We start from the raw sequence: 20,739 nt of genomic DNA on the forward strand, positions 1-20,739 counted from the left end.
GTTTTTTTTAATTTATTTTAAAATGAAAAAACATACTAAATTTTTTAATTTTTTGCGTTAGTTTTCTATGAATTGTTATTAATTTTATGGTTTTTTATTTTCTTGAAAATTGAACTCTCGAAATTTTTATACTTGACTAAACTAACTAAGGTAATTTTATATCTTAAAATTGTTTTATAATATATACTACATATTTCAGTTTGTGTTTTCATTTTCACCACAAAGAAACAATAACCATTGTAATTAATTAATTTAAATTGATTTCAAATGCAGTAGTAGAATCTGTAAATAAAAAGAAATACAAAAATGAAGTATTTGATTTATTGTAAATGCAATGGCTAACTGTGAAAATAAAAGAAAGTATTTAATCTGCTATCCATGTTTCCAGACAATTTTCATTTATATTGTTATTCATGTTTCCAAATACTTATTAAAAGTACTTATACTTTAATAATATAGATTTTCCAATGTATGTTATTCAGTAAAAAAATCTTACTGTAATCCGTGATCGTACTTTTACCTAAGAATAAACACATTCGCTTGCAGTAATCATTAACCCACATGATCACGATTTGAGGAAAAAGGCTCAGTCACTGGAATTTGTTTCATAATTCTCATTATCATGATCATCTTTGTCGTAACTAGGGCGTTCAACAACGTGTGTACTTGATGAGTTTAGACACACACATATAACAGATCACGGAATGTCATGCGAGTTTTTGCATCTGTTCTTTAAGATACACAAGTGACTCTGACTTCATTGGGTTGAAAATTTTGCTTTGATCAAAGCGGTATTAAAAAATGTCACTAGTTTAGTGTTAGATACATAACTATGTTCAATCTACAAGTTCGAGTAAGCTTTAGAGACCTAATTCGTATAATCAAGTGATTCTAAATCACTTGAGATTAACTTTTTAATCGATGAATTTAATCAAATTAATGCAACACAAAAGATAAAATTATCATTTAATAACTTTAAAAATTAGATACCATAGAACTTAATTACCAGTTTTCTTGAATAAGAGATGAAATCAAAAACTCATAACATAAAGAAAAAATAACATACCAAAATCTCCAAAATTCATCATTGATATATCATTGTTTTTACCGGTTTCTGACTAGATTGGAACACATCTTTCTGGAACCATATTGAAATGTAAATCATCACTGAACATTAAACTTCTTTTTGGTGAATTCAAGGAACTCAGTGACAGTAGGCAAGTAAGGTTTCTCAGCTTCATGGGCCCCGAACTTGTCAGCCCACTGGAGCATGCCTGGTGTTGTATCTTCACTCAAAAACTTCACACCTGAAAATGCCTCGACGACAGAAAGTAAAGCGCCCTAACCCGGACACTTGATCCAGTGAGGTTCCTATGGTTCGACCTTGGGTTAACCAGGCCGACCAGTTCAGTTTTAAGGCCTTTTAATCTTAAGTCAAATTCGAATATTCTGTGATTCATATGATAGAGTCAGTATGCGAGTTTATTAGAGTCAAAACGCTAAGATAAACTGGTTATTTTATTTATATCACAAAGGATTCGATACAATTGTTAAGTTTTGCACAATAGGCGATTACAATGTTCGATCCTAAAACCAGCCTATCAAACCACCCATCCATCCGCGGGCACAGGTCTTCACGGCTAAGCCAAGTCCTTCCCACGATCACCATCATGTCCTGAAACTAACAAAACATAAGCATCTATCCGATACCTTATCAGTCAGTTTCTAATGCATGCAACAAGTTCAGTTATTTCTAAGTTCCACCCAAAATCCCCTTAGAACTAAGTTATCCAGTCAATCATCCGGATCAATCAAGTTCAGTTCGCGGATCTCAATCAAACCGTCTTACTTACTGAACCATCCGGATGGACTATAGTCCGATCAAGCCAAACGGCTATGATCATGTGATCTATCGGATCCAACACTTAAGCATCGGATCGGCTCTAAGCCATGATCCCTTACCCGGTCCTAAGACCAGGTTACTTGATCGTTTGTACAGATGAAAGAAGAAAATGATCAAGTAAAGAGAGAAGGATGTAACCTCTTAGGCCGATCGCCCTTAAACACGTACAGACCATGGAACGCTTGCCTTTATGTCTTACGACTGCCTTGCATGTTCTCTCGTCCCATGGTCCGGCCCAACGATCCTATTGAGGATCGGGGGTGCTACAGAAAGTGGGCTCACGACAGCCCCACAAGCGATGTCGAGGAACCCAATGTTTTCTCCTCCGAAGAAGTATCTGTTTTTGCTGCTTTTCTGAAACGCCTCCTCAAGCGACGCTACACTCTATCAAATTCCCCGCCATAGCCATTCTCACATCGTTATCTTTTGCTCCAGCCACCGCATTGATCATTTCAAAGCACTATTGTCATGTCCATGTCAATATATACGCATGTTTAATTATGATATTATATTTAGACTATTTCATAACGGCGTCTTAGAAATAACTGATTAGTTGAACGTAAAATCTATTTAAAAGATTCTTAAAACATTTGCTTGCTTATTATTATCTAATTTCTCTCATATTTAGTTAGTCAGATAGAATAATTGATATCACTTCAATTATTTGTTACCTTTCCGTCGACGAAGTGAGCCCAAAAACCAGCAAAGACGCGATCACTGGGATGTGAGGGGAGGATGGAAGGATCTGACGGCAAAGATTCGTCGATACCCATGTCCGTTTCATCACCGTGAAACACAGCGGCAACGTAAAAAATTAAACCTTTAACGACAGCAACACACAGCACAGGTGAAGTACGGTTAACTGATTTTCCAGTCGCTGTGGCAACAAACGGAGAGTAAAACGGACGCGGAAAATATCAGCGGCATCGGTTTCTCGTTAATTGTGTCTCTGGAATTCCATGGTGATTAAACGAACATGGGTGATGTACTGAACGATGTTGACACTGTTATTTTGTTTCGTTCCGTACATTTTTTGACGTTACCGCTGCGTTCCAGGGTGATTAAACGAACATGGGTGATGTACTGAAGGATGTTGAGAGACTCGCAGATTGAGACATCACCGTGGACATGGACTTTCTTGTAGATTGGGTTGGATTCAAGAAGAAGATCGTTCTTCGAGTTCAGGACTTCTTCTATGGAGCTGGAGATCCTAAAAATTTAGTTCAAAGAAACAAAACTACAAAATAACACAAGTAAACAAATAGCTCAGTCAGAGAAGCTAAAATCAACTTCTAAACAATTAACATAAATCCTAGTTAGAAGTATTTTGCATATGTGTTATTGATGTGGATGGATTTATGATTTAATCAACCCTCTAGTGTAAACACACACAATTACACAAGTTTGGCAACATATAGAGAGGAATCAAAAACGTTATGTTTCTATTCTTTATAAATTGAAAAACATTCGACGAAAGAAAGAAAAAAAAAAGAACAAAATCGTGTTTACACTGGATTTTAATGTGTTGTCTAATTTTGTATCACCGTTGAGTTCTATTTAGAATGGCATTGTTCTGAGTTTTTCAAAATTGGCTCTTATTTTATTTTTTGCTTGCCGAAGTAAAACCTTGTAGAGTACTTGGTTATTGTGCATTGGATTAGATTTATGATTTATCTATCAATCCTCGTGTAAACACCCACAATGACACAAAACTGGCAACGAATAAAGAGGAATCAAAAATGTTTTTCTTAATGAATAAAAAACATTAGACGAAACAAAAACGAAGAAGAAAATCGTGTTTACATTGGATCTTAAATGGCCAAGTCAAAGATGTATATCAAAAGTCCAATGGGCCTTCTAGATAAGCAGTTACGTCTGCTAAGTTTAGGGTTCTCTCGTTGTTCCTCCTATAAAACCAACATTTCTAGGGTTTTTCCTCACCATCGCCGAACGCAACCAAACAAGATGGGACGAAGTAAGTCTTCTCTTCTCAACCTTTAATTCGAATTAGCTCAATCTGGAATCCCTAGGCTCTGATTAGATATGTTTGCAATCGATTGAACAATCTGTTAAATGTATACAATTTGTTACAGGACCTGCGAGATGTTACCGTCAGATCAAGGGGAAACCCTACCCGAAATCCCGCTACTGCCGTGGTGTCCCCGACCCCAAGATCCGCATCTACGACGTCGGCATGAAGAAGAAAGGAGTCGACGAGTTCCCCTTCTGCGTCCACCTCGTCTCCTGGGAGAAGGAGAACGTCTCCAGCGAGGCTCTCGAGGCTGCGCGTATCGCCTGCAACAAGTACATGGTGAAATCCGCCGGAAAAGATGCGTTCCATTTGAGGATTAGGGTTCATCCTTTCCATGTCCTGAGGATCAACAAGATGCTTTCGTGCGCCGGGGCTGATAGGCTCCAGACTGGTATGAGAGGTGCGTTTGGTAAGGCCTTGGGTACTTGCGCTAGGGTTGCGATTGGGCAGGTGCTTTTGTCTGTGAGGTGTAAGGATAACCATGGAGCTCATGCTCAGGAGGCTCTCAGGAGGGCTAAGTTTAAGTTCCCTGGTCGTCAGAAGATCATTGTTAGCAGGAAATGGTATGGGTTTAGTTTAATGTCTTTCTTTTGAAGAGATTAAGTAAGTGTTCATTTGATGTTATAGGGGATTCACTAAGTTCAACCGTGCTGACTACACGAGGATGAGGCAGTCGAAGAGGATTGTTCCCGATGGTGTCAATGCTAAGGTTTTGTTCTTTTCTTTGTTTGATTCTTGACTATGAGTTTGATTCTGATTTGTATTTTGTTCTTTTTGTTGCAGTTCCTGTCGAACCATGGTCCTTTGGCTAACCGTCAACCTGGAAGCGCCTTCATTTCAGCCACCGAATGAAAATGATTTTTGGTTGTGGAACCTATCATCTAGTTTCTCAAATCTTTTTGTTTTGTTTTTGTTGTATCAAGGATCCTCCTCGTATGGTTTCGTTTTGCTATGACAATTGCTTTAAGTTCAGTTATGGATGTTTTCTGATATCTCAAGTTTTTGGTTTATCAGTTATTTATCTTAACTTCTCATAATTTATATCGAATCATCTTCTTTGATAAGATAATAAACTCATTAGTAAGACTTGAAACGTGGCTCGCTCAGTTCAGAAGATACAGAAACCAAATTACGTAAAATCTTTATGCGTTACAAAGGAACGCACATCTGTTTGTGATGAGTAAATCGCACATAACACAAACTCTACACACAACTGACAAGTGACATCTCTATCTCCTTCATTAGTAAGTTGTTTTCGTCCGTCATCGGCGTTTTCGCCATCACCCGTTTGTGTCTCGATAACTACGATCTTAATCCATAACGGTTGTCGTTTGATCGAGTTCGATAGAAAAGTTAATCCACTGGGACATAAAACGACGGATCAAGTAAACTACAAGAATCATAAAGATTGAAAATATGGGCCATCTTGGGCCTGACCCTAAACATGACAAGTGCTGTTGTACGGGGGTAAGTTTTAGCAATTGACCCAACCCTTCAAGCTCCTGACTTTTCACTTTCAGCATCAAAACCTTCTGAATTGAACACCAAACCGATTGAGAGGCGAATCCAAGTGTCGATATGAGCACAGGTATGTTTTTTCTCTTCTCCTCATTATTCTTTTTTTTTTCTTGCTTCGATCTTAATGAATAAAAAACATTAGACGAAACAAAAACGAAGAAGAAAATCGTGTTTACATTGGATCTTAAATGGCCAAGTCAAAGATGTATATCAAAAGTCCAATGGGCCTTCTAGATAAGCAGTTACGTCTGCTAACTCGTTGCTCCTCCTATAAAACCAACATTTCTAGGGTTTTTCTCATCACCACCGCCGAACGCAACAAAACAAGATGGGACGAAGTAAGTCTTGTCTTCTCCACCTTTCAAATCTCAATTAGCTCAATCGTAGATCCTTTAATCGAATATATGCTCATTTGGAATCCCTAGGCTCTGATTAGATCTGTTTCCAATCGATTGAACAATCTGTTAAATGTATACGTTCTGCCTCATCCTCGTGTAGTCAGCACGGTTGAACTTAGTGAATCCCCTATAACATCTGCTTTTAGTTCACACAAAAATTACAGATACGTATACCATCATCATCAAATCTTTTTGTTTTGTTTTTGTTGTATCAAGGATCCTCCTCGTATGGTTTCGTTTTGCTATGACAATTGCTTTAAGTTCAGTTATGGATGTTTTTTTATATCTCAAAGTTTCTGGTTTATCAGTTATTTATCTTACGTTCTCATAATATACCTCGAATCATGTTCTTTGATAAGATGATAAACTCATTAGTAAGACTTGAAACGTAGCTCAGTTCAGAAGATACAAAAAACAGATTTAAGTAAAATCTTTATGCTTTACAAAAGAACACACTTCTGTTTGTGATGAAGTAAATCGCACATAACACAAACTCTACACACAACTGACATCTCTATCTCCTTCATCAGTAAGTTGTTTTCGTCATCAGCGTTTTCGCCATCAGCCGTTTGTGTCACGATAACTACGATCGTATCCACCATTACGGTTGTCGTTTGAATAGAAAAGTTAATCCACTGGGACATAAAGTAACTACAAGAATCATAAAGATTGAAAATATGGGCCATCTTGGGCCTGACCCTAAACATGACAAGTGCTGTTGTACGGGGAAGTTTTAGCAATTGGCCCCTTATAACTCCTGACTTTTCAGCATCAAAACCTTAGAGTGTCTTCTGAATTGAACACCAAATCGAGAAACAAATAGAGAGGCGAATCCAAGTGTCGATATGAGTACAGGTATGTTTTTTCTCTTCTCCTCATTATTCTTTTTTTTTTTCTTGCTTCGATGTCTCTTGAATTAAAGAAGTGAAGGAGATTTATCTAAAGCCTATGCTGGTTTTAGGAATCTGTGCATACTAGATTTATGAGGTATCTTTGGGCAATTTGTAACTAGTTAGCCTTTTCGTAACCTGGTTAATCGGATTTAGTTGTAATCTGCGCGGTTCTGTATTGTTGGGGGAGACAAGAGAACTGTGATGCATTTGCTTATAATGATGCTTAGTTCTGCTTAAACCCTAGATTGAAGGTTTTGTATTCACATAGCTATTATATCTTCTTTTGCGTTTACCTTTATTCACTATTTAGTCCTTACGGACATGTAAAAATGAAATGTTTCATTTTGCACCAAATGAGAATCAAACTCTAGACCTAATAAATGCTTTTTGTTTAAGAGAAACAGGTTTTATTAGTATAGATGTTGTCAGCTAACAATATTACTTCCTAAAGCTCTCGATTTTATCCCGTTACATGCTCCTGTTGATTTGTTTGTGTGTATGGGTATGGCAGGTGGAGCATTTGGAGGAAACAGAGGATTGAGACCTATCCCACCAGAAAAGGGCATTTTCCCTCTGGATCACTTACACGAATGTGATGCGGTATTACGAGTTTCTCTTTGTTCTCCATGTAGAGATGTTTTGGTTTATCTTTGAGTAATTCACTTAGCATTCTGTTTTTATTTTTCAGGAGAAGAAAGAATATCTAGGCTGTCTCAAGTCTTCATCTAACAAATCTGAGCAATGCAGACATCTCTCTAAGAAATATCTCCAGTGTCGAATGGCCAAGTTAGTCCCTTTTTACTCTCTTTCAGTTCTATCTACTTCTCCTTTAAAAATGTTTAAGGTAGCGTTGGATAGGAGTTACATCATGAGACTTGTTAATTATCCTACAGAAACTTGATGGCAAAGCAGGATATGTCTGAACTTGGATTCAGTGGTGTTAAAGAACTGGATTCCGCTGGAGATAAGAATAAAGAGAGTCTCGAACATTGAAGGTTGGACCAAACGTGTAACCTTTTTTTTTTTTGTGATTTGACATCGATTCACTTAAGAGTCTCATCTTCAAGGTTATAGGCTAGACCATTTCTTCCTCATAAAACCAAACTGTGTTTTCAGCTTCACCGTTCCTCATCGTTACAGATGATGATGGTATACGTATCTGTAATTTTTGTGTGAACTAAACGCATTCCCATTCTTATACAAACAATTATACCAAAGCAAAAGGAGTGTAAATATCGTTGTTGGCCCATATGCTTCTGATGACTCTTTGGGCTAACGAATATCAGTTCTTAGGCTTGAGGAATGTCTGGGCTACGGAATATGTTTTGCTTCTGTTATTTATCTGTTTTTGGATTTTTTTCTACAAAATTGTTTCAATGTTTCAATCATTTACTTACTTATCTATCATATAATTTTATGAAAATTAATAATAAAAAATGTCAAAATTGTGAAATCTTGTATTTTAGATTATTAAAAAGCATATTTAATTAGTATGTAGATTAGATCATATTTAATCAGTATAATACTATTTTCACAATCTTTCAACAAAAAAGTTATTCATCAATACTATTTTGTAATATCACATGATTAAAAGGTTATAGTGAATTGAAAAATAATTTTAAATTCCAAAATTTTCATTAATATTTCTACATCCGGAGGTTTAGGTTCAAACACCAAATTTTTTTAAATTATGAAGATTGTGAAGAAAAGGGTTACAATCGATTTTCGCGTATCATCAAACATGGATTTCATACGGCGGTTTCATATGGCACAGCAAAACATGTATTCTTATAAGGTAGTAAAATTGTTGGCCGTCAAATCATTGATGTAATTTTTTTTATTGTTTTTATAGTATAATTAAACAAGTGTTCAAAAAAAAATCTTAAATAACAAAATGAATCTGAATAGTTATATGAATGGTCTAAATTGTACTAGATGGTAAATTCCTATCCCATCAATTGCAAAAATGGTTTATAGGAAATAAAAAATAAGTTTGTTCATTTATCTAGTTGCTTTTCTAAAAAGAATACTAAACTTCGCTTTGTTTCTAACAATTATCATATTTATTTACCCGACAATATATGCTATTTACGATATTATTCTAATTTTTTTTTTGTTTAATCTGGAGTATCCTAGGCCTATCCAGATTAATCTCCAAGTGGAAGTGCAGCCTACGGATATATCTTCTTTCCGGATATGCAAATGGACCACGATGTTCTAGACAGAACAGTACTTTTTAAAGCAGATTGTTAATTTCATCTTTTCTTTTGGTTTTTAAGCCAATTGACTTTATAATCAAATGAACTACCGGCAAAAAGCATATTTAATTACGTTATTATATTCTAATTTTTTCAAGCAAAGAAACCACGTACTTTTAGATTTGGCAACTTTATTGTGCAAATAATCATACAATTCCAACCCAAATAAAACTATCTACCTAATTAGCCGGTTAAAAGCCATAATAAAAAAACGCCATACATCTTTAATATCATATGTTATTACAAATGTAAAGCCTGCTTCAGTTCACATTATATACTTGTTTGGTTTATAGGAAAAGTCACAAACGACACCTTGAAAGCCAAAGTCAAGTTGATATTCCCCTTCTTTGATTTAGATCTAAACTATAACCCAACTTTTCAAAATCGTCGCCTTTGATCAAATAGATAAGCATGCATGGACTTTATAAGCGTAGATTGTTTCAACAAGGTAAAAATTTTTTTTAGAAAAATCGATTACTTGCACGCAGTTTATTTAATGACTTTTTTAATAGCAAAAATTTCTGACTTTAAATTCATATTTTTCTGTAGTTCTAAAGTCAGCCTTTAAATATTTCGATTTCAATAATAACTCTCTGTACCAAATATGATATTATTTGATGATTTTTGCAGTCGTGTGATAGTAATCAACATTTTAAAGATTATTGATGACCTAGGCGAGTTGTCTACAGAGTGGTAGCAAGTAAATAGATGGACATGTTTCTTTGGACTTTTTCTTTTTGTTTTAATTGTGGTTCTATGCAGATTTCAGTAAACGGCAGCCAAGTTTTAGATATATATTCTTAAAAGGAGAACGTTTTTAGTTGTTCACTTATTCATTTTTTCCTTTTGTGTAAAGATAATAAAAAAATCGCTAAAAACAAGGTATAGAACACCCCCGGTTTGGCCCAGAAATTAGGTCTGTATCTTTAATAGATCCGGGTTTAACCATTTTTTAGTAAAAAAAAAGAAGAAGATGAAATTAACAATCTGCCTTAAAAATATTGTTGTGGATCACGTGTTGGATTAAAGCTGGATCAGAGCAAGGCAAATTTGGTATATTGCTAATTTCGCATAAATGCGTATGCAGAGAGTGCAAATATCCTTAAAATAAAAATAAATAAATAACATGGTTATACAACAAGTATATCACTATAACAATCTAAGTGACTTGCAACTTCATTTAGTTAATTTAATTGTATTTGAATATACTTAAAATAATTGTATTGAACTATAGTTGTATGCTATCAAATTCTATTACATCTAGTTAGTGGGTTTATGTTCTCATTAGCTCCTGTCCATTTTATAACTATTACAAAGAAAAATATTTACTATATAAAACGTTAGAATCAAAATGATTTCAAATATTTATTTGTCAACCTTTTTTCATGCATTTTTGTTTACTTCTGAATAAATTTTTTAGGACTTCATATATTGTTGTCACTAACAAGAAACAAAGGTTTAATAATAGAGAAGGTGACGTACATGAAGCAATAATTGAGTTTAATGAATTGCCGTTCAAAAAAAAAAAGAATAATTGAGTGTACATGAAGCAATTCTTTCGCTGGTTTACATTTATACAGTATTTTAAGATCACATAACTCTAAGCTAAAACGAAAGAAAAGATTATTAGTTTTCAACTATGTAATCAAGTTAGCATAATCTCTCTGTCTCAAATCATTGTCACGATAGGCGTAGTCCTAATTCCACTTGATTATCTTTTGTTACGACGCAACTATAGCCAATAAAATGGAGATAAAAAAATATCATTATTAATGCCAACTATATTCAGTGTTAATACATTTTGTATCTCCGAAAAAAAAACTATAAACAATTATTTTCAGATAAATGCCAAGATATACGCAAACAAAATTTCTAAAATAACGTAATTAAATATGCTTTTTTTTTTGCAAAAGAATATGCTTTTTTTTTTGCAAAATAACGTAATTAAATATGCTTTTTGCCGGTAGTTCATTTGATTATAAAGTCAATTGGCTTAAAACCAAAAGGAAAGATGAAATTAACAATCTGCCTTAAAAATTATCTTATGGATAGGCATAGTAGGTTAGGATCTAATAAGATATAGTAATAGTGATACTACTATCAACGGAAATATGTGGAGTATTAACAAGTAGGCTACTCTAAGCTTAGGGTTAGCCGTCTGGAAGAAAAGAATGAACCAACAAAGGAATGAGTGATTTAGGTTTTTTGGTGAGTAAATAAAAATACTCCACAACTGTTGTTGTGAAGTTTGGTGTGAGGCTAGACAAAATTGGTCAGTATGACGTCATATAATATTGATTGAAAATTTTCATAAATTTATTTAATAAATCTCTAATAAAAATAATACTAGCTAATTTTTATAGGCTTAACATTTTCTTTATAATATATTGTGTTTGAAACTTGTTTAGAAGTTAGAACCTCTTAGATTAACGTATGAGCTATAAGAACACTTTCAATGAGATATTCTACTAAGTATTTTTAAAAAAATTAAAATATGGAAAAGAAATAAAAAGAAGGTTCTCAAATGAAAACTTATGATAAGATACCATTACACCCCTTGTAATTTTCTAATTAATTCATTTTCTTAATATTAGAATTTAATTATAAAGTTAATTTACATTAGTAGTTTATATTGTAATAGTTAGAACCCTATTTTGAGATACTATCCCATAAGGTTTTTTTTTTAAACTAAAAGGGTTAAACCCGAATCTATTAAAGACACAGAAACAATCTCTACGTGGAGGTATAACCCACAGTTAGACTCTCTTCTGGATATTCAAATGAACCGTAAACAATAGTTCATATCCATGTGGTCAGCGGGGTTCGAATCAGAATTCGTCGTATTGAATTTATTCTCTTAAGCGCCACTGAACTACCGCTACTGGTTATCCCATAAGGTTGCTCTAGGCTCTTTCACTAAGGCAGAGATGCTCAGATGCATCGACCAATATTTCATAATCTTAACTTAACAAAAAACCAAAAAAATTAGGCTGATATTTTTGTTATTTTCTTCTATTTTCAAATAAATTAAGATTAATATGCTTCAATCTTCGTTTAAGTTGCATACACTTATGTTACAAAAAAAAAAAAAAAAAGTTGCATACACTTCATGAACAAATCAATTTTTTGGAGAAATGCTCCTCTTTATTCGATGCACTATCGCCAAATACTAAAATCCGAGACACGTGACCAAGTGACGTACGCCAAATAATAGATGTAGCGTTATATACAAAACAAATCTCCAAAATAACACATTTCTAAATTTATATCGTAAAAATAGCCTTTAAAAACTAAAATGACCAAAATAGCATTTTATCTTCCGAAAAATTTAAATTTTTTTTATTTTTCAAAATTTGAAATCTTATCTCAAAATACAACTCCTCAACTCTAAACCCTAAATCCTAAGCCCTAAACCATAAATCTTAAACCCCACCCCTTAACTCTAAACCCTAAACCCTAAATCTCACCCCTAAACTCTAAACCCTAAACCTTAAACTCTAAACTATAAACCCTAAATCCTAAACCCCACCCCGTAATTCTAAAGCCTAATGTCTAAATTAATTTACCATTGAGGTATAAGTGTATATTTAATTTATCTCTTTTGATAAAACATTAAATGTTATTTTGATCATTTTTATTCTTAAAAACTATATTTGTGACAAAAAATTTTTTAATGCTATTCTAATCATTTTCTCTATATATAATTATCAGCAAAATTAAGGTACACCGTGAACGTGCATAATATACGTGAAAGCGATCAATAACTTTAACACGAATATTTGGAGGAAATTCTTTGACGAACGAGATGAAACACAATGGTCCGAAATGGAACCGATAAAGGCCACTTGAATAAGATTTGTATTCTTACTTAATTCTTTCAATTATAGTAGGGTCCTATGTCTTTTAATAACGTAACAAACAATTTTGAAAGATAAAAACAACAAAGTATCATTATCATTAGTCCCACTAAAATTTTTATAAACCAAATAAAGAAAGAGCTAAAAAAATCAAAGGGGACCTCTCAAATTCACATGGAAAGAAAAAAAAATGCAATAATGAAAATAAATTCCATAAAAGAAAATATCCTGTTCTTTTATTTTTTTTCTCTTCTTCATCATATATTTTCTTTAATTTTCCTTTATACCCATCATCTCTTTTTCTGTTTCCCTACTTTACCCTTGTGGACTTTTACATGAACAGTTCTGACTGCAGCAACGTGTAATAGTTAGCAACTTCATCCTCAAGCTCCCAAAGCCCATCACCAAACCCATCTAGTAAACTAAACCCATTAATGTAATCCTGATTAGTCTCACTGTTAACTATCTCATAATTACTCCCGCCAGTTTCAGTGTTAGGTATCCCGAGTTCGTCATCGGAAGCTTCTAAAAGATGTTTCATCACTTTCTCCTTGTCACTTTCGCATTCTTCTTCCTTTGGAGCGCATGAGGACGAGGAAGAGGAGCAAGAAGAAGAGAGAGGAGGATTCTCAAAAACAGCAACGTTTTGCTCTTCTGTTGAGATTTCTTGCTGAAGTGTGGTGATTAAGGAAGTTAGATCACTGTCTGCTTCATTTTGTGCTTCTATATTATCTAGGAGACATTGAACTTCATTGTACGAGGTAGATGATGAAGAAGTCTTTGGTCGTCGTTTTGAATCTTCGTGGGGTGTGGTTTCTTGTTCTTGCTCGTCTCTTTGGCGTTTCAATGGCGATGATGTTGCTGTTTCTGCCATTTTTTTTAGTTTGACGGAGAGATGTTACAAGGGTGTTGAGAGGTTTGTTTTAGCTTTTTAAATCGTTAGTGAGAGAGTATCGTGTGATTTGATGAGAGAGGAGGAGACTGAAAATCTATATATAGGGAAAGGTTGTGTTCAAAGTGAGGTTTTTATTTTTTAACGAAATGTGTTAAAACGAAAGAAAATAATATTAAGGACTTTGTTTGGTTCGTGCATGTCAGGAGAGAGACATGTTAATCCTTTTCCATCTTTCGCATCACCCGGAGAGATATTTTAAAATAGATGGTTTACAGTTTTATATTATAATCTAGTAAAGATTATAGATATAATATAATTACATGAGCGTTCTTTTTTTTTTTTTTATCTTTTAGACCTAACGCATGCAATACTTTTTTTTAACACCACGCATGCAATACTTATTAGTCAAATACAATATCAACATAAACAAATAATTTTAGTAAATTATTAATAGGTTCCAATTGCCAAATAATATTTTAACTCTTTTATATGATATATCTACTAATGAAAAAGCTGTATACAAAAATTATTTTGAGCCAAAGGTACATTTTACAAATTAAAATTTGATAGGCATTAAACTTAAACTTAATGAGGCGTTAAATCTTCCTTGAACATTAGACTAGCGCCACATTGCTTGCAATGAAGACCTAGTTGTTTTTTTTTTGACTAAATTTGGTGCATTAAAATAAAAGTAACCAAAGTTTACAATTGTTCGATAATAACATCTTACAATTGAGAAAAACATATATCTGAAACAGACACTTAAAATGGAGGTCTATAATCTCTTTGACCGCCACGGTCTCTATTTTTTCTTCCTCCTACTAAAGTCCACTGAATTTCTTGAACTTTTTGTGTTGGTTTAATTGGTCGGCTCGTTCTTGATGCCACCTTAATCAGTTTTGTGTGTTTATACTGCCAAAAAATTATAATTTGTAAGAGGTCCAACAAATGCAATAAATATTAATCAATAATAGAAACTAATGGTGAGAAAAAAATGCTCAGAGTGGTTGTAAAATGCAAATGCAGTGACGAAACATTTTGTGATGAAATGTTGTCGTACGAAAATGATACGTGAAGACGAAAGAAAGATAGTTAAAAACAAAGATGAAAGAAAGATTTTCTCACTAAAGAGATGAGAAGAAAAGATATATATATACAGTGGCGGAGGGAAAATTGTTTTTGACAGGGGTCAAGTTGATGATACAAGAGTTTTACTAGGATCAGTAAACAAAATTAATCATATGTTTCCATAGGAAATACATGCAAATTTTTTTTTTTTCAAAAATTCACATGGGTCATTTGACCCACATGATCATGTGGTAGCTCCGCCACTGTATATATATACATATATATATATATATATATATATATATATTTTTTTTTTTTTTTTTTTTGAAACTAAGAAAAAATATATATTTTTGGTTAATTTTATTTATATTTTTATAAATTTTGCCTGTTGAGAAAGAAAGAAAACGTAACAAGTTGTTTTTGAAAAAATGAAAAAAAAAACAATTTGTTGCCATCGAGAGTTGGTAAATATGGTTTGGTTATATCATCTGCCGCTGAATTAGCGAAGCAGCTGGTCATTACGAAGAAAAATCGAACGGTCGCCGTTTCACGTCTGTGGGTTGCACATGGAAAGTGACAGGCTCCCCTCTCATCGTTTTTTTTATCAGCGGCTCCCTCATTTTTTTTATCTTCCTTTCTTATCGTTTACATGGCGAATAAAAAACAAAAAAAAAACTATTTCGACTCTGAAACGTTGGCATAGTTGTAACTTGAAACCAACTAACCATGATAAATACTCCATCCGCTTACATATTTTAAAAATAAAAAAATTATTTCAAAAAGATTTATTTTTTGTATTTTCAAAGCATATTTTATGAACTAATTCTAAACTTTAAAAATATTTATTGGATTTATTGGATTTTTATTGGCTTAAAATTATAGAAAAAAATCATAAAAATTATGCAAATTTAACGTGTTTTATTAAAAATTATAAAAAATATAAAATCTATAATATTTTGAAATTGTGGGAATATATTGTATTAATAAACGTGTTTGAACCGGTTGTTGTAATCTTTTATGATTTTTTTTGGTAAAAGTAATCTTTTATATATGATATATGTATCTAGCTAAATTTTAAAAGCAACAAATTTGTATATTAGAAAAACGGAAATGAAAAATAACTAAAAAACAAAGCAAACGTAAACACAACTACCTTAAAGTCGTTCTTCTTCTCTTCGATACAGAGCAGACCATAAGCTGGCCGGATTGATGCAAAGATGGTTTGAAGTCTCAAACAATACATAACAGAATAAGAATCATCTTACAGCTTTGTAAATTTTTTTAAGTTTTATAGAATCTTGTAAATGTTTATTCTTTTACCATGATCAATAAATTTCACATTTAATCAAAAAAAAAAAGCGTTCATCTTCGGTTTACAAATCAAGCCAAGCAGACCACGGAAGTCTTTAAGAATAAAGGAAACATTTTATTAAAAAGAATGACATTTACGATTTTACAGGTTCGAACAATACTCTTGTGTAGCTTTATGGTAACATTAATTAGTTGAAGATAAATTTCAATATTATATTACTTTTTGTTTTTATTTACCCGTAGAAACACCGTAGCATACTGGTTAAGGTTTAAAGGCTTCTACATCTAGGTTTGGGGTTCAAATCTTAGACTACTTAATTTCTTGTAGATTACAGAAAATCCAGGTTTCAAGTTCCGGAGATAGCGATTTATTAAAAAATAATGCAGACTATAGAAGAAAGGCTTACAAAGGATCTTCAACATGGTGCAAGTAAATCTGATCAGACGTGGGTGGATCTTCATAGGACAGCTTAGGTGGTGCAGTTAGGCATCAGTCTACATAAGACATATAGTATTGTCGGTTGTCGAATCGTCTATGTAATTTTTCTATCATAATTGTAATATCTTAATAAATCAGCATTAAAAAATATAGTCTTTCTCTACATTAGAAAAGGCAAAAAAAGAAAAACTGAGCATATGAGACCGTTCATGGTTATTGGACTTTATGGTAACATTAATTAGTTGAAGATAAATTTCAAAATTATATTATTTTTCGCCTTCCATAGAGTCTTTATGTAGAAAAGGCAAAAAAAGAAAAACTGAGCATATGAGACCGTTCATGGTTATTGGATTTTTCATGTTCGCTCATTGGGTGGGTGGAAAAATTATTTAGAATTTCACGTAGAGTTAACGAAATTTAAAGAACAAATTATATTCTAAACATGTGTTTTATTCCATGTATAGATTTATAATTTAATTTTAAGAAAAAATTAAAAGTGATAGCTATACTTCAAATTTTTGTTTCTAAAAATTATTATAGAAATATACATTGAAACAAAACAGATTTCTATAATTGGATTTTAAACTTTTAGGAAAATACATCAGAGATACTCTCTTAATCGAATCGAGTTGAACCTAAATTTATCAAAATGTAAGAAGGAAATTCTATTAAAAAGAGATAATAAGAATATAAAAGGAGAACAACCAAGAAAGAGGAGGTGACTTATATGAGATGATGACTACATGGTTCGAGGTAGGGTTCACAAGTGGGTTTTGTTTGGTTTCTTTATACAGTTCTTGGCATGTCTTTGCTTTTCTTTTTGTCGCTTCGCTTTACTTGATTAGCCTCTCCACTTTTCTTTCGTATCGGTTAAGGGACAAATCGTTGGTTTAAGGATGAGAGTGACGATTTGGTAAATACAAGTTTCGGTGAATTGTTGTTAAACTTGGGAGGACAATTTCACGATTTTGCTAGTTTGGTTGTTGAAACAACGGTACCAGTAATCAAGAAGAAAAGTACCATAGTATGAACTATTAAAAAATTATTTTACTAGGTGAGTATTTCATTAAGAAACTCACTTAAAAGTATTTTATACGGATGTTTTGGATGCAGTTTCAACATTTGAGATATTTATTTATTAAAATAATATTTTAAAATTTTGTTTTTCTTAATATTTGATTATGCTGGTGATTTTTTAAGGTGTATTGGATTTACTTGATTTATTATAATTTTTTGTAGTGTGATTTAAAAGTGGAGATTCTTGAATTGCAAGTGATTGTAACCACAGGTAAATAAAATTCAACACAATTTTTATCCGAACCTTACAGTAGATTCTCTCATCAAAATTACAGGTCATTTGGACTTTGGTAGATTCTCAAGATGCGAAAATAATTAAAAATATACCATTAAATCAAATTCAGACAGCAAATCGTGATGAATGACATTTTAATAATAATAGAAGGTACACAGTTAAATATGGATATCAAGTAGAACGAGTGTACCCGGATAGAGAAAGAACGCTATCAGAGTATGGTCCTTCGGTTTTTCTACCAAAGGCTTTTTCCTTGAAAGTACGCTGTCCACCTAAGATAAAACATTTTTTATGGCAACTGGTATTAGGATGTATAGCAATACAAGGGGATACAATTCGTGCACGATGTAAAACAACTGAAGAATCCATAAATCATGTGTTATTTGAATGTCCACCTATGATTCATGTTTGGAAACTCTCACGAATCCCATCGAATCCATTCATTTTTCCAACTCAATAACTTTTTTAAAAACATAGATTATTTATTTCGGAGGGTTTCTCCAGAACTAGAAGATCATCAATTTGCATGGATCTTATGGTAGATATAGAAAGGAAAAAACAACAAAGTATTTAGCAACTAGGGCCGGCCCGCCCTACGGGCGGGATGGAAATTTTTAAAAAATTTAAACAGTTAGAATGAATGTTCAATATAAATTTGTATCATATAAAAATATACATATTAGTTAAATATTGTACATGTTAATGTATTTGAATACTAAATAGACTATGAAGCTACCAATATTTGATTTGATTAGGGATATTTGCTTGCTTTGATTACTGTTGAATGAACTATGTAAATTAAATTGGTTGGTAAGCTGTTAGTACAAAACTATATGTCATGTCTTGGGATTTTTGCTCTTATACCATCTTTTTTTGCAAAAAAAACTCTTATACCATCTTTCTTTTGATGTTGGAACGTTCATCGGGTTTAGTTGTACGTGGTTGTTGTTTTGATTAAGTTATTTAAAGTAGTTTTCTTTTCATGATTATATACATGCAGGTTTCCTTTTTCTTTATTTGGCCAAATATTGGAAATTATAAATATACCCTACCATTAAAAATATTTCTATGTATATATAATTTTTAAAAAAATATTATTCAATGTTTATTCCACCTTGATTAAGACAATAAGTTGAATATATCTTAGACCACAAATCGTAAATATTCTCAGTCTTATACATTTTTTTCTTCAACTTATTGTTACTTTTATTTCCTTTTATACATTTCTCTTAATATTTATGTATGCAGCCATAATATTTTTTAAAAAGAATTTTTCATTAACTAATTTATTTATTGTAGTTTTAAAAATATTAGGGAAAATTGGCAATATAGAACAAAACAACTATAGATTTGTCCCTTTAGTATTAAATCATAAATCTTTGTCCCTATAGAATAAACAATAGTGAATACCCTATTTTGTCCTTTTCTTTAACATGTAGTTACCATAAAAAAAATTAATTTTATAAAAAGAGTAAAAGTTTTATAAGAAAACACAATTGTATCGTCCTTCCTACCTCGTCTCTGACTCCTTCTCAATTGAAGAAGATGCGATTTCGTTCGCCGTCGCCACCGTCTTGAGCTGGCCGTCTAAGTCTGTCGGAGAGGTTGAAATCGTCGTCCCATCTCTCCGTCGTCCTCCTTCTTTCATCGTAACATCTCTTCGTCTAACCTCTGTTATCTCCGCCGTCGTCACATCTCTTCGTCCTTCCTTCCTCGTCATATCTCTTCGTCTTTCCTTTGAAATCGTCGTCACGATTAGATTCACATTGTTCTACTTTTGCTCTTGCTTCATCTCGGTTCCCAAAAATTGAAGGTTAGGGTTTGGAAATCCCCTTTATTATTTTTCTTTATTTTGTTCGTTTTATGGTTTTGCATGTAGTAGATAGAGATTGCTTTGATTGAAAACACAATTCGATTCACATTTACGGTTTTGATTTTTAGTTTGTGTTTGAGTTGATTGTAGTTTGTTGTTGAGTTCGATTCACGTTTTAAAACACAATTCGATTCGATTCACGTTTATAGTTCTCAATTCCTAATAGACTTGAAAAGGCTAATTAGTTTGACATGTAAATAGATCGATTTTACATGTTGTTAATGTGATCAGTTGATTTGGCTCTGTTTCTTTGCCGTGTTTGGACCATGCGTGTAGAGAAAAACACATATGCTAGTTGATTGTGATTGTTAGGTGCTATTTTTGAATGTCTAATAGTTTGATTGTGAGATTGAGTTATATTTACTTTGGAATTGTGTTTGTATGTCCTTAAAGGAATGGCTAGCGAGTTGAAGTTTATGATTTCATGTTTTATAGGAATGGCTTATCAGTTTCCAAAACGCATTCTTGAAGAAGGAGCTGAGACTCAGATTGATAAGATTAACAACACCTGTAGACGTACGATTCTTGAAACGGTGAAGGGTGTTCTCAAGGATGAGTATGAAGAAGTATTGAAAGACCCGGTCTTCGGTCCGATTCTGGCAATCGTAGAAAATAAGCTCATTTACTCCGGGAAGATTATTCACAGCTTCATATGCAAGCAGCTCAAGGTTTCCAAGCACCACAAGTTGTGGTTTCTGTTTGCAAAGCGGTCTCTCAGGTTTTCTATGCAAGAATTTCATGCCGTGACTGGTTTGAAGTTCAAAGATGAACCGGAGATAGACTTCATTAACTGGAAGGATGATAAGGGGTTCTGGAGCCTCGTGCTGAAGCAAAATAGAAAGATTAACTTATTCAGTGTAAGGGATGAGCTTCTGAAAGAGTGTAAGGAGTGGACTTATGTGGACAGGGTGAGGCTAGTATATCTGTGTATTATACATGGATTCATCATGGCTAAGGATTGGAAAGTGTCTATCCCTCAAGA

General features: G+C 33.0%; 3 protein-coding genes and 1 pseudogene across 6 annotated transcripts; 2 read left to right on the top strand and 2 right to left on the bottom strand.

Moving 5' to 3' along the window:
• Positions 1–1,164: 1,164 nt before the first annotated feature.
• On the bottom strand, positions 1,165–3,556 carry LOC106298073 (annotated as a pseudogene).
• A 211-nt stretch (positions 3,557–3,767) lies between these two features.
• LOC106300530 (60S ribosomal protein L10-3-like) lies at positions 3,768–4,927 on the top strand. The gene is made up of 4 exons (XM_013736688.1): positions 3,768–3,878; positions 3,997–4,498; positions 4,563–4,644; positions 4,719–4,927. The coding sequence occupies exons 1-4, from the start codon at positions 3,869–3,871 to the stop codon at positions 4,785–4,787; spliced, it is 663 nt and encodes a 220-aa protein (XP_013592142.1). The 5' UTR covers positions 3,768–3,868; the 3' UTR covers positions 4,788–4,927.
• Positions 4,928–5,728: 801 nt separating this feature from the next.
• On the top strand, positions 5,729–7,951 carry LOC106300531 (cytochrome c oxidase assembly protein COX19-like). Of its 4 annotated transcripts, none has more exons than XM_013736689.1 (5): positions 5,729–5,791; positions 6,621–6,706; positions 7,256–7,344; positions 7,433–7,530; positions 7,638–7,951. In XM_013736689.1, the coding sequence occupies exons 2-5, from the start codon at positions 6,697–6,699 to the stop codon at positions 7,735–7,737; spliced, it is 297 nt and encodes a 98-aa protein (XP_013592143.1). In that variant the 5' UTR covers positions 5,729–5,791; positions 6,621–6,696; the 3' UTR covers positions 7,738–7,951. The 4 variants fall into 4 exon arrangements, with proteins under 4 accessions (XP_013592143.1, XP_013592146.1, XP_013592144.1 ...); XM_013736690.1 differs by having other exon boundaries at positions 5,765–5,791; positions 6,382–6,706; XM_013736691.1 differs by having other exon boundaries at positions 5,766–5,791; positions 6,635–6,706.
• Positions 7,952–12,932: 4,981 nt separating this feature from the next.
• On the bottom strand, positions 12,933–13,897 carry LOC106298443. The gene has a single exon (XM_013734570.1). The coding sequence runs from the start codon at positions 13,731–13,733 to the stop codon at positions 13,191–13,193; it is 543 nt and encodes a 180-aa protein (XP_013590024.1). The 5' UTR covers positions 13,734–13,897; the 3' UTR covers positions 12,933–13,190.
• Positions 13,898–20,739: the final 6,842 nt, after the last annotated feature.

The sequence above is a fragment of the Brassica oleracea genome, chromosome C6 (genome assembly GCF_000695525.1).
Source record: "Brassica oleracea var. oleracea cultivar TO1000 chromosome C6, BOL, whole genome shotgun sequence".
NCBI lineage: Eukaryota > Viridiplantae > Streptophyta > Magnoliopsida > Brassicales > Brassicaceae > Brassica > Brassica oleracea.

What these genes read in the sequence shown, in the direction of transcription:
- LOC106300530 (XM_013736688.1), top strand. An exon ending in ATCATTGTTAGCAGGAAATG is followed by an intron (nt 4,499 to 4,562) that starts GTATGGGTTTAG and finishes TTGATGTTATAG; the next exon opens with GGGATTCACTAAGTTCAACC. An exon ending in CCGATGGTGTCAATGCTAAG is followed by an intron (nt 4,645 to 4,718) that starts GTTTTGTTCTTT and finishes TTTTTGTTGCAG; the next exon opens with TTCCTGTCGAACCATGGTCC.
- LOC106300531 (XM_013736689.1), top strand. An exon ending in ACTTACACGAATGTGATGCG is followed by an intron (nt 7,345 to 7,432) that starts GTATTACGAGTT and finishes TTTATTTTTCAG; the next exon opens with GAGAAGAAAGAATATCTAGG. An exon ending in CTCCAGTGTCGAATGGCCAA is followed by an intron (nt 7,531 to 7,637) that starts GTTAGTCCCTTT and finishes ATTATCCTACAG; the next exon opens with AAACTTGATGGCAAAGCAGG.
- LOC106298443 (XM_013734570.1), bottom strand. Translation starts at nt 13,733, where the DNA reads ATGGCAGAAACAGCAACATCATCGCCATTGAAACGCCAAAGAGACGAG.